Source organism: Palaemon carinicauda, chromosome 26, assembly GCF_036898095.1.
Source record: "Palaemon carinicauda isolate YSFRI2023 chromosome 26, ASM3689809v2, whole genome shotgun sequence".
Classification (NCBI taxonomy): domain Eukaryota; kingdom Metazoa; phylum Arthropoda; class Malacostraca; order Decapoda; family Palaemonidae; genus Palaemon; species Palaemon carinicauda.
In genome coordinates this window covers 101767840-101780784 of record NC_090750.1, presented here as the reverse complement: position 1 = coordinate 101780784, position 12945 = coordinate 101767840, and the positions used below count along the sequence as shown (strand labels likewise).

General features: G+C 47.8%; 1 protein-coding gene across 1 annotated transcript in view; it reads left to right on the top strand.

The window, feature by feature from the left end:
* Positions 1–12945, top strand: part of LOC137619728 (uncharacterized) — a 28323-nt gene that overhangs the window by 3434 nt on the left and 11944 nt on the right. The window contains exons 2-7 of the mRNA XM_068350029.1: positions 450–653; positions 1132–1280; positions 9667–9795; positions 10092–10273; positions 10443–10635; positions 12594–12768. Coding sequence (XP_068206130.1) covers positions 450–653; positions 1132–1280; positions 9667–9795; positions 10092–10273; positions 10443–10635; positions 12594–12768 — 1032 coding nt within the window. The remainder of the gene's footprint in view (positions 1–449; positions 654–1131; positions 1281–9666; positions 9796–10091; positions 10274–10442; positions 10636–12593; positions 12769–12945) is intronic.

Below are 12945 nucleotides of genomic sequence, written 5' to 3'. Positions count from 1 at the left end.
ACACAAAATATTTATCATTTACTTAACATTGCGATTATTTCCAAAGTAAAGCTGCGTACTTGTACTTTGATGTACTGTACTTTATTCCCAACTAAGAAATTTCAACTGATCTTTAAAGGATAAACTGTGCACAATGAATTGAAATTTTTTATTATCTTGTAGAAATATTGGATACATATGTAGGCTAGCCCACTAGTGTTAGCAATATCAGCTGACTGAAAACAATGGAGAGTAGGGGGTTGGTTGGTGGTTTTTGAGCTGGATGTCCAAGTTAATTAAGTTGCACTTCATAACTTTTAACCTTAGGGATCCACTCTCTGAATGCATGTCATTGTTATATATAGAACTTGCTATACATTAAATGATTTACAGGTACAGTATAAGTGGCAGCCTTTTTTTTCTTTATTTTCATCATCAAATATCAAAATTATTTTTTTCCTTCACATTAGTAGTCAAGAATGAAGGCGTGGGAGTATCACTACGACCTGGGGCACCACCCACCATGGTGTCTGTACCTTCTGTGTTGGATACGCTGTCTGCGTCATCTCTCCTGTCGGCCGATCTTCTTCAGGAATCGGGGCAGTCGCCATCGTCATCCAAGAACCAGCTGAATGATGATGATCTTAATGATGAAAACCCTGAAATGTGTACTGGTGAGTATTTGTTTGGTAGATCCTGTAGTAACCTTCGAGATGGTGTCTTAAGCGAATGGCACTACTGTATATTCTTTTAACCCTTTTACCCCCGGGGTATTTGGAAATTTCCAACCCTTAACCCCCAGGGGGTTATTTTTTTCCCAGCACATTTTGCAGTATATTGTCTTTAAATTGCTCTAACAGCCTTAATTTTTGTCATAGAAAGGTCAGGTTTGTCTCATTCTCTTGGAAAATGCCTGAATTTTCTCAAAAAATTATCAAAAAATGTGAAAAACTAATTTTTATAGCATTTTTTTTGCAAGGACGTACCGGTACGTCCATGGGGGTAAAGGGATGGCTTTTGTGAAACGTACCAGTACGTCCTTTGGGGGTAAAAGGGTTAATGTCTAAACTTTTTCAAGTATTGAAACACTGGATAGTTGCCTGAATTCAGATATTCTGATATGCACTCAGTCTCACTAAGGTAATTTCTCAGTTTCAGATGAGGTTGCTAACAAGGCCTTAGAAGATTTGGGGATCCGCATCGACAACTTAATCTTTGAGCTTTCACCTCAAGGGGGTAAGCGCTGGTTGTGTCCTATCCAAGGGTGCAGCAAGTACTTCCCTAAGCTATCCTCATTGAAGGTAAGTTGTGTGTATATTTATGTTATAAAGTAAGAGTTAATTTTTACATGAAATTACCCTGCTTCCTTTTGCATGAAAAGACAGTTTGTAAATCTAAAACTTAAAGCTGTGTGTTTTTTTTTTTAAAGTAATACAGTATTGTATATTTAAGTAAAGGGTTTTTTTTTATACAGTAGTGGACTTTATTTCTGCGCAATTTCAAATTTAGCAGATACGGGAAGTTGCCCATATAGCATGTTCAGGTAGTAAGCTTAACATGTACCTGTGTAAATTCCACAATTTTTTTTAGAAATATCTAAAATATGTTATGATTGTAATATAGTAGCTCTGTAATCATACCAAAATTGCAGTACTGTATTTTAAAGAAATAGATTTTCCCAATGTTTAACCTACAAGTGCATGCTTTCATTATGACCACCCTTGGCGGGTGTTTCCAGTCTCCCTTTGGAATTAGTTACCCCCTCTCGCAGTTCCTACTCCCACTCACCACACAGTGATTATGAAAGCTAATACACCATGTACTGAATTCAGTAACTTTGACAAGCAGGTACACCTATAAGTAGAGAAATACGAGGTGCAACCTATCTATAAGTGGGTGGGGGTGTAGCTAGCCACATGGCATTAAGATTCAAATATGGTATCCCAGGTCATGTTATGCTAGCTTAACTGTATCAGAAGCACAAATTGTTGTACAGTAAATATTAAAAAAGTCTTCTAAATTTGGTTTGTTCCGTAACTGAAATACAAACCACGCTATTTAATTAGGGTATTACTTTCGGCGTAGCTGAAATGACGAGCCATTAGATTTTTAACGAGGGTTTACTACCCCCTCGCTAACTCCCCCCTCACACACCGGTGAGTAGCTCACTTTGCTTTTGGCTCAGGTGATGAACAGACACGTCTGCTCCCACCCTCGCTTTTTGACAGCCTTAATCTTTTTTGCTTTTTCTTTGCAGTGTGTGCTTGGAAGTTGGCCTCTTCCATTATGCGGAAGTGCCCCGGATTACCTGACTGCCCTTGTGGTACATGTATGTCGGCGGTCGAAACGGACCCTCACACCTTATGTCCGTTGCAGGGGCCAACGGTGTTATAGAGACAAAGTGTGTAGGGAGTGGTCTGCCTCCCAGTGGGAGAGGTTTTCCCGTCGCCGGAAGAAGAAGTCCAAAAGGGATCTTTCTCCTTCAAGGGTTTCCTTGAAGAAAGAAAATTCCATGGACTCATCTTCCGTAGCCCTAAACTCCTCCGAAGCTCCCGCTCGAGCGGCCTTTTCCGAGAGGCCGTCGAGTGGTAGCGAAGGCCGTTCTTTTGTTGACCGACCTCGGGGTTCGGGATAGGGAGTAGCCTCCCATAGCGAGGCAGCTCCTCCTCCTCCCCCCCCTGGGGGGAGGATTTATCTTTTAACACTGTTGCTAATGATGATTTGTTGCAGCTTTGGGCTTCCTTGGGGTTTAAGGGCTCGCCCTCCAGGGAAGCCGTGTTTGACTTAATCCAGTTGGGGGCTGCTGTCAAACAGTCGCCGGCGGTAGCAGAGGTTGACCCTCTGTCTATCGTCGACGTTGTTGTGGCAGGGGCCTCCGACGAGTTAGGTCAAACCCCTGCCTTGGTTCCCGATGCAGCTGAAGGCTTAGTTCCTCCCTCCGAACATCCTTCGAGGGAGGAGCTAAGTCCTACGGTCTCTCCTGCAGGTGATTCTCCCCCTCGGGGGAGTTCACTGACAGAGACTCCTCTTCGGAGGACTGACAATGGTCTACCTGCCGCCCCCAGAGGACGTATCCGTTGGAAGGCTTGCCCTCCTCTTCGCCGTAGAGGCCTTCCTTCTCCTCACAAGGGAGTAAGGAGGCACCTCTTCGGCTCTTCTCCGTCGCAGTCCCCCGCAGAGGATCCTCCTCGCTGTGGACCGACCGTTGCAGTTGCATCCTTGGACCTCTCTGCCGATCGTTCTCCTTCGCCTACCAGACCTTCGGACCTGCCGTCTCCGTTCCTGGCTGCTGGCGCGCTTTGGGCGCCCACGCATCCCGTTTTCCAACGGGCACCGGTTCCTTCGGGGCAAAAGGGGCTTTCTCACAATGTGAGCAAGTCCCTTAAGCGCCAGGTATCCCTTGCGCTTCAACGTTCTCTTGCGCGCTCGTGCGCAATTGCGTGCAAGCGCTCGCCAGCAGTGAAGCCCTCTCTACTCAGAACTTCATCCTCTGAGACAACGCCCCAGAGACTTTCTGCAGCTGAGACTACTCGCCATCGCTCTCCTGCTCGCCAGCGCTCTCCTGTTCGCCAGCGGTCTTCTCCTCGCCAGCGTACAACTGCGCGCCCCACGCACCCACTATCTCCTGCTCGCCAGCGCTCTTCACCTGTGCGCCAGCGTTTGCCTGCGCACCCACGATCTCCGGATCTGGGCGCAAGAAGGAAGAACCGAGGTTCTCCTTCTCTTCAGCGTTCGCCTATGCGCCATAGGACCCCGCCAGCTCGTCAGCCATCGCCTACGCGCCATCGCTCGCAGACACCAGATCCTGCTGTGCGCCCTCCTGCACGCCCACGCGCTAGAGGTAACACCCCTACGCGTGGGCGCTCGCCTAGAGCTCGCCGAGATCCTGCGTGTCCACGCGCTCGCGAACAATCTCCATTGCGCGTGCAAACGCTTGCACTCCCGCCTGCGCTTCCTGCTTCTTCAGATGGCGCAACTGCGTGCCATCGATCTCCTGAGCGCCCACGCATGCCATCGCTCGCCAATGCGCCCTCTCGCCATCTCTGAGATCTCCTACGCGCCCTTGCGCACCCTCACCTGTGCGCAGTCGCTCACCTACACGCCCTACGCGCCCTCGCCTTCATCCCCGTGCGCCCGCGACCGATTGCCCGAGCGCTATCCTAGTAAGGTACTATCACGCGAATGCCAGCGCATTTCTCATCGGGAGGCACAACGCGAGCTACTGCGCGAGCCTCCAGGAACGAGAGCAGCCAGGCCCCCCCCAAGCGCAGACCAGCGCGCTCGCAGGAGGGAGGGAAATCACCAGATGGGTCCAGGAACCAACCTTCCTCTTCTTCCCTTTCCTTCCAGGCAGGTCCAGCAGTCGTGTCTATTCCAAAGGATCGCCCGATCCCCTTCCCTTCAGAGGGAGTCTCTGACAGCACTGCTGTCAGTAAGCAGGCATGGTTTGGATCCCTCATCAGAACTGTCGTGCAGGCTGTCAAACCTGCCTTCGCTGAGATGGGTCTCAAAACTATGGCGGCTCCGACCCCACTGAAGAGAAAGAGAGGAGTAGAAACCGTGGTAACTTCTCCGAGGGTCAAGCTAGCTCCTCGGACATCCTTGAGGAAGGCTCCCTTTCCCCCCCAGACGTTTTCTCCCTCTCCCGTGGACGAGCATTTTCCGTCCTCAGGGGAGTCTTATGAGGTGAGGTGTTCTCCCATCTCACCAATGGGAGAAACCCCACCTCGCGCTGGAGAATCGTCCCAGGTTAGAGCAGAGAAGAGCCCTCAGACGTCATTGTTGGAGTCCTGAATTCCTCCCAGGAGGGAACCCAAGGATTCCAAGACAGTCCCCAAGTCATCCTCAAGGATCCGTCCAGAACCTTCAAGACCCGCAGAGAACGTCCACGTGTCCCCCCAAGAAGAGCCTTTGGAGACGGGAGGCTTCTCTGCCAGTTCTCCAGGAGGGGAGCCACAAGAGTCAGAGCATGCCTTCTGGCAAGTCCTGACCCTGATGAGGCATCTCAACAGGATTCCCGATCCTGAGATTCCTCCTCGCGAGAGCAAGGACACGGTCCTGGACCGAGTCTTTGGCACTCAAAAACCCGCTAAGGCCAGTGCAGCTTTGCCCTGGTCCCAAGCGGTGAAGAGTGCCAGGGATAAGGTCGAGGGCCAGCTCTCTGAGCTCGCCTCCTCCAGCCGTTCCACGGCTGGCAACAAACTCCTCCCGCCTCCTCGTGTCCAAAAGAGGAGGTACTTCGAAATCACGGAGGAGGCTTGTTTAGCTCTTCCCCTGCACCACTCTGTGGAAGAGCTTACCAAGGGAGTCCCTCTTGAGAGACTCTCTAGCCGGCAAGTGACCTTCTCGGCGACAGAGATCATAAGCCAGGAGAAGGTCGCGAAGTGTGCCATGCAGGATACTTCGTGGCTTAGGAGAGCACCAGGAAGGCCCTGGAGACCTTCCTCCTCTCGGGCACCCGCACCATTGAGTTTCTGGCCCACCAAGTCTCGAACTTGTGGGCCAACTCAATCCTGAAACGTCGTGATGCAGTGGCAGAGAGGTTCCACGCGAAGGTCCCAGCCGTCGAGGTCAGCAGGCTCAGACATTCTTCCCTTCTAGGGAAGAGCCTGTTTGAGCCTAAAGACTTGGAACAGGCAGCCGAGAGGTGGAGGAAGTCCAGCCAGGACTCCCTCCTTCATAGGGGTCTTACATCAAAGCCCTATAAACCTCCGGCACCTCAACAACCTCGCCCGTCCAAGACAACGAAACCGGCTGTGGCAGCGAAGGCAATGGTGTCGAAGCCCTTTCCTGTCGAAGAGTCCTCCAGGGGAGGAAAGAATCCTAGAGGGAGCGGCCGAGGCCGCAAACGCTAGGATTGGCAGTCCCCCTGCATGTCCACCAGTGGGGGGATGCCTTCAAAATTGCGCAGAGAGGTGGCAGCAACTCTGGGCCGATTCCTGGACGATTTCCGTAATCAGTCAGGGATATCGCGTCCCGTTCATAACATCTCTACCTCCCCTGACAGCGGATCCAGTGTCGTTGAGCTCCAGACCATGTTGAAGAAGGGCGCTCTCCAGGAGGTCATAGACGGTTCCCCAGGCTTCTTCAGTTGACTCTTTCTTGTAAAGAAGGCGTCTGGAGGCTGTAGACCAGTCATCGACCTCTCTGCCCTGAACAGGTTTGTCAAACAAACCCAAACCCCGTTCAGCATGGAGACGGCGGACACGGTCAGACTTGCGGTGAGACCAAGAGACTTCATGTGTACACTGGACCTGAAGGACGTGTACTTCCAGATCCCAGTCCATCCGTCTTCAAGGAAGTACATAAGATTCAGCCTAGACAACAAGATCTACCAATTCAAGCTGCTGTGTTTCGGTCTCTCCACAGCACCTCAGGTATTCACTAGGGTGTTCACTCTGATTTCTTCGTGGGCACACAGGATCGGCATCCGTCTCCTCCGCTATCTGTACGACTGGCTGATCCTGGCAGACTCGGAGTCGATCCTTCTTCGACACCGAGACAAGCTTCTGGGACTTTGCCAAGATCTAGGGATCATGGTAAATCTCGAGAAGTCTTCCCTGCTTCCAACTCAACGACTGGTATATCTAGGTATGATCTTGGACACCAATCTCCACAAAGCCTTCCCATCAGACGACAGGATAGCAAGGCTGAGTAGGGTCGCAGTTCCCTTCCTCAGACGAGAAGAACTCCCAGCCCAATCGTGGTTACGTCTCCTCGGTCACCTTTTTTCTCTGGCCCGTCTAGTTCCAAATGGTCGCCTCAGGATGAGATCCCTGCAATGGCGACTCAAGTCCCGGTGGAGTCAAGGACACAATTCCCCGGACATCTAGGTCCCAATGGGTCCTGCGGAACGGACGGATCTTCAGTGGTGGTTGACAGAGGAAAACCTACGAAAGGGAGTGGATCTTCTCGTCCTCCCCCCGGATTTGATGCTGTTTTCGGACGCCTCAAAAAAAGGGTGGGGGCCGACGTTCTAAACCACAGGACCTCAGGCCTATGGTCAGAATTAGAAAAGTGCCTCCACATCAACCAGCTAGAAATGAAGGCCGTGTATCTGGCACTTCAGCAGTTCCAACAATACCTGGCAGGTCACTCCGTGGTGGTGATGAGCGACAACACCACGGTAGTGGCTTACATCAACAAGCAGGGAGGTACCTTTTCACAGCAGCTATCCCATCTTGCAGTAGAGATACTGAGATGGACCGAAGTCCACTCGATTCCACTATCAGCTCGCTTCATTCCAGGCAAGAGGAATGTGCTCGCCGACAGTCTGAGCAGGGCATCTCAGATAGTGAGTACCGAGTGGTCTTTGGATCGTCTAGTAGCCAACAGTCCTGACTTTGTGGGGTTCCCGACGATGGATCTGTTCGTGACAGCCTTGAATTTCAAGCTCCCGCTGTAGTGCTCCCCAGTCCCGGACCCCAAGGCACTCTGGCAAGATGCCTTTCAACAATGGTGGGACAACATCGACGTCTACGCCTTTCCCCCGTTCTGTCTGATGAGAAGGGTACTCAAAAAGACCAGAATATCGGTCAACCTTTCGATGACCTTTATAGCTCCGCTATGGCATTACGCAGAGTGGTTCCCGGACCTTCTGCAGCTCCTGACGGAATTTCCGAGAGAACTTCCTCCTCGACACGAGCTACTCAGACAACCACATGCCAACATCTTCCACAAAGCCGTAGCATCGCTACGACTTCACGCCTGGAGACTATCCAGCGTCTCCTCACAGAGAGAGGCTTTTTGCAACAAGTTGCGGAAAGGATGTCTCGACACCTGCGAAAGTCATCCGAAGGGGTCTACCAGGCAAAGTGGAGAGTCTTCTGTGGTTGGTGTCGTGGAAGGGGTATCTCTCACTCGATGCCACTATTCCAGCAAAAGCGGAGTTTCTCGTGTATTTGCGGGAAGAAATGCTCCTTTCAGTCTCGGCAGTGAAAGGCTATCGCTCAGCCTTAAGTCTTGCCTTCAGGCTCAAAGGAATGGACATTTCCTCTTCGCTGGAACTTTCTCTACTCATACGAAGTTATGAACTTGCCTGCCCCCAGTCGGAAGTGAGACCTCCTCCATGGAACGTGGTTTGAGTCCTCAGGTCTCTTAAGAGACCTCCTTTCGAACCATTACGCCAGGCTTCTGATCGCCACCTGACTTGGAAGACGGTGTTCCTGCTTGCTCTGGCCTCGGCCAAGCGAGTCAGCGAACTTCATGGTCTCTCATATGATATCGCCCATTCAAGGGGATGGGGGGAGGTAACGTTGAGTTTCGTCCCTGAGTTTGTAGCCAAGACTCAGAATCCAGGAGTGCCGGACCCCCGGTTTGACTCCTTCCGGATTTTGAGTCTCCGTTCTGTAACAGATGACCCAGACCATCTCCTACTGTGCCCAGTAAGGAGTCTGAGGCTCTATCTTAAGAGAACAGCTGCAATTCGTCCTCGGGTGCAAGCATTGTTCGTGAGCACAGTAAGGACGAAGAGGAGGGTCACTAAGAATACAATCTCCGCTTGGATTCGCAGGGTTATCTACCATTCCCTGAATCCTGACCCTCCTCCGTCACGTCGCCCTAGGGCACATGATGTCAGGGGCATTGCTACGTCCCTGGCATTCAAGAGAAATTACTCTGATGCAGGTTCTACAAGCAGGGGTTTGGAAGCGTCAAACGACCTTCACAGTCCACTACCTGCAAGACGTGACCCACAGGTGGCTCGATACGTTCTCTATTGGCCCTGTGGTGGCTGCACAACAGCTGGTTTAAACCTCAGGCTCCTTAATGGACAAATAGCAGAAGGTTGAGGGCATTGTTACCCAGTTTTAGTCTGCATGAATGAAAAGGTATGCCTGGCCCTTATTCTTTTCTTCATTCTCCCCTCTCTTGGGGAAAGCAGCATCCTGGGTTCTCTGCACAGCTGACCTCAAACCACTGCAGGTAAACCATGTTTCCAAGTATTAAGTTAATACTGTCACGTCCCCATACCCTTACGGGGTGGTATTGGGATCGTCCTAACCTAGATTTCCATCTAAAGGACTCCAGGTCAACTTCTTAGGACGAGTCACACTTCACTCCTTCACACACTAGCTTACGTAGGCTGCTGTCCTTGCAGAGCAAGGCACTTGCGAGGTGCAGGGACTCCTTATCTTGAGTTCTAACACACTCAGATACTGATTCCCCGGGCAAAGGCCAAAGCCAGTACGGCTGGGACTTACCACCCTACCTAAGGGTTTTCACCCTAATTAAATAGCGTGGTTTGTATTTCGGTTACGGAACAAATGACAAATTCGTAGATAATTTATATTTTTGCTAATCATACAAACCTTAGCTATTTAATCAAACTTGCCCGCCAGCCCTGTCCCCCGGGAAGTCCTACCTCTAAGCAAAGTGAGCTACTCACCGGTGTGTGTGTGTGGGGGGGGGGGGGGGTGAGCGGTAGCTAGCTACCCCTCCCCCTACCCCTCGCTAACTAGCGAGGGGGTAGTAAAGCCTCGTTAAAAATCTAATGGCTCGTCATTTCAGCTAATGCCGAAAGTAATACCCTAATTAAATAGCTAAGGTTTGTATGGTTAGGAAAAATACAAATTATCTACGAATTTGTCATGTTTGTCATAAATTAGAAGGCCATGTTAATGTACATAACTTTTTTTCTAATTATCATTAAGTTTTATAACTATGGATGCGGCTTTTTTTCCCCTTTAGGTTCATCTTTTGAGTCACAATGGAATCCGGCCATACAAATGCAGTTATGAAAACTGTGACTGGGCTTTCTACACATGGTACAAATTGAAGCGCCATATTGAAACTCATCTGAAGAGGCGTGATTTTGCTGTAAGGATATTGCCTATTCTATTTATGATAGATTTTCAAGAATATGTACACGGTTATACCTAATTTTCTTTCCGTCTCATAAGAAATTGAATCTTTGTCAGAATGTTTTTGGTTGTAAACTAAAGTAAGTGTTTTTGTAATGGTATGCTGACTAAGATTTGTATATTTTTGAGAAATTATTGTTACCTTAAAATATGAATTGTTATTTATAATGAAGGAAATTTTTTTTTATAGTAATTTAATAACTATCAAACCAGTTTTGTTGATATTTTATTCATAAGTGTTTCTCTCCACAGTGTTCAGAAGCCAATTGCAATAGAAGGTTCACAACAATTTATAATTTAAATACACACATCCGATTACATCAACGGCCAAGGTGCTGGATATGCTCTGTACCTGAATGCACCCGCGCATATCATACGAGGAGGGAGCTAGAGGCTCATATGAAAACACACAAAGATATAGAAGCACCATATAAGTAAGATGGCAGGAATTTTTTTTGTTTTATGTACTTCAGGAAGTGTGAATATTTTATGAAGTATGGACTTTGATTATATTGGTATTGGTGGTACATTTGAGCCTTATATGCATAACATATTTTATATGCAGCGGTAAAGAGAGATGAATTATTTTATCTCTCATTTTAGGTGTGGAGAGGATGGTTGCAGCAAATCATATTTCACTCCAAATTCCTTAACATCCCACATGAGAAGCCATCATAAAGAAGAAGAGTTGTGTTGTCAGTGGAATGGATGCGGAAAGAAATTCGACAAGCCGTGCAGATTAAAAGCTCACATGAGAGTCCACACGGGACAGAGACCTTTCGTCTGTACTTTTAATGTAAGGATCTTAACTTTCGTACGAGTAAATAATGTGATACTTAAAATTAAAATTATATCTTTATTCATATGTTGACAATGCCTACTGTATTCTTCATACAATTAACGACATTGATAGATTTATTTTGATAGTTGCTAAAAATGTACTTTATGCCTATACAGATGCAAACCTTTGTCATTTGATAGGAGTATGATTTCAGCGATAGAGACAGATAGAGAAGAACTGTATCAGCCTTATGCCACTGACAGAAAGCTAAAGTAAAGTAATGATTTCAGCGCAACTGGAAACTCCTCTGTTAAAAATTGTATCGAGTTGTTGGTAGTTACCGACGGGTAGCAAGGGAAGCGCCAATCCCCTGCCAGCTCCAGTCGCTGAAAAGTACAGACGTTCTCTCAGTTGACAAAATTGGCTTATTAATCCTTTTCTTTTGGTTGCTGTTTGATTGTGTGCCTGTTATGGAGAAGCAATATGCGGGCATGTTGTCTTAACAGCTATCCTCACCTTAACACTAAGGCTCGATAAGCTTTAATGAAACACTTACTGCTGCCTTTGCTTCCTAGCCCCTTTACCAGCTATGCCTTTTTTGGGGAAATAATGTCCTACCTTGGATCGCCATTACAAATCGAAGTAAAGATTTTCTTCCCAACAGGACAGCAGTGTTCTCTCTCCAAAGGATCTCTTTTTTTTTTTTTTCCCCTCTAAAAGAGACTCGCCTGTGCTTGACTGTGGAACAAGCACACTCACCAAATAGCGCATACTTTATTCTTTGTTGGTGTCTCACAGGATGTAGATACAGGAGAGGGGGTTCCCAGCCCCATCGTCCCGTCCCTTTTAGTCGCCTCTTACGACACGCAGGGATAACGTTGGTGCTATTCTAATTTTTATATGCCCCCCTGCTGCTGCCTCCGATGCCTTAGATGACCGCGGAGGTAGCAGCAGTAGGGGATTCAGCATTATGAAGCTTCATCTGTGGTGGATAATGTGGGAGGCTGGGCTGTGGCACCCTAGCAGTATCAGCTGAGCTCAGTTGAGTCCCTTGTTAGGCTGGAGGAACGTAGAGAGTAGAGGTCCCCTTTTTTGTTTTGTTTCATTTGTTGATGTCGGCTACCCCCCAAAATTGGGGGAAGTGCCTTGGTATATGTATGTATGTATTCTTTGTTGGATGAATCTTACACCTCTGTGTGCTCTTACTCATGACTTTGAGTAAATCTCTCCTAGAAAGCAGTTGGCAAGTCTGTGTTTGCCTGCTATCTGGAAGTAGAACAGTCGTTTATTCATGCACCGCCCAGTATTTTGAGAGCAGTCATTTATTTGTGAGCAAGAACAAGTTCGTAGAACTTTCCTTTCCGACTTGAAGATCCTTCGGCGAGCAAACATGCTTATCAAGAAGATTACTCTCCTGTTCAGTGCCGAGCTTCTCTGACAGAGTGCCAGCCTATGAGAATGGGCTTCTCAGAGCACTTTAAAAACCTTTCCTTGGGAATTTGAGATTGCCTCTTGGCGTTCAAATGGTGGATGATGACTTAGGATAAAATTTACGCGATCTTCTCGCACTCAAGCGGGATCATATTACGCTTCTAAGACTGAAATATGACTTAAAACAGGAGAATCTTCCTGTTTAAAGTCAACACGTCCGTATACTGTATGATTGCCCTCTTTTGGCGATGCACCTACGTGCTCGCATAGCAACTTATTATGCAGGCATCATTACTTTGTAGGGTTTGGAATGTTACATCGTTCAAATAGTTGATAGTTCTGGTTTCTTGGGTAAACTACCCTATAAGATGAGAGATAAAGGACAGTATCTCACATCCAAGGTATTACTTGAAACCAGATGAATTGAGATTTTTAAAGATTATATGACTGAAAACTAATCTTTTAATTAAACCAATCTTTATTTTATAAACTATCAAGATTAAGCTTTCTTTGATTCACATAAACTCTTTTTATTCTTTCAGGGATGTAATTGGTCATTCCAGAGTGCTAGTAAATTAAGTCGACATCAGAGAAAGCACACAAATGACAGAAAGTTTACGTGCCATTTGTGTATGAAGAGCTTTCTGAGATCCGAGCATCTTAAAGGCCACCTACTTATTCATACTGGTGTGAGGAACTTTCAGTGCCCTGTTGAAAGTAAGTATTCTTAGGTTGGGTAGGGAATGTTGGGCGTTTGTCAGTGCGTATGGGCCAGGTAGTGAGAAAAGTGAAGAAGAGCGGAATGAGTTCTGGAATGAATTAACTAGGTGTGTAGAAGGACTGGGTAGAAGGAATTATGTAGTTGTCATCGGTGACTTAAATGCTAGAGTGGGC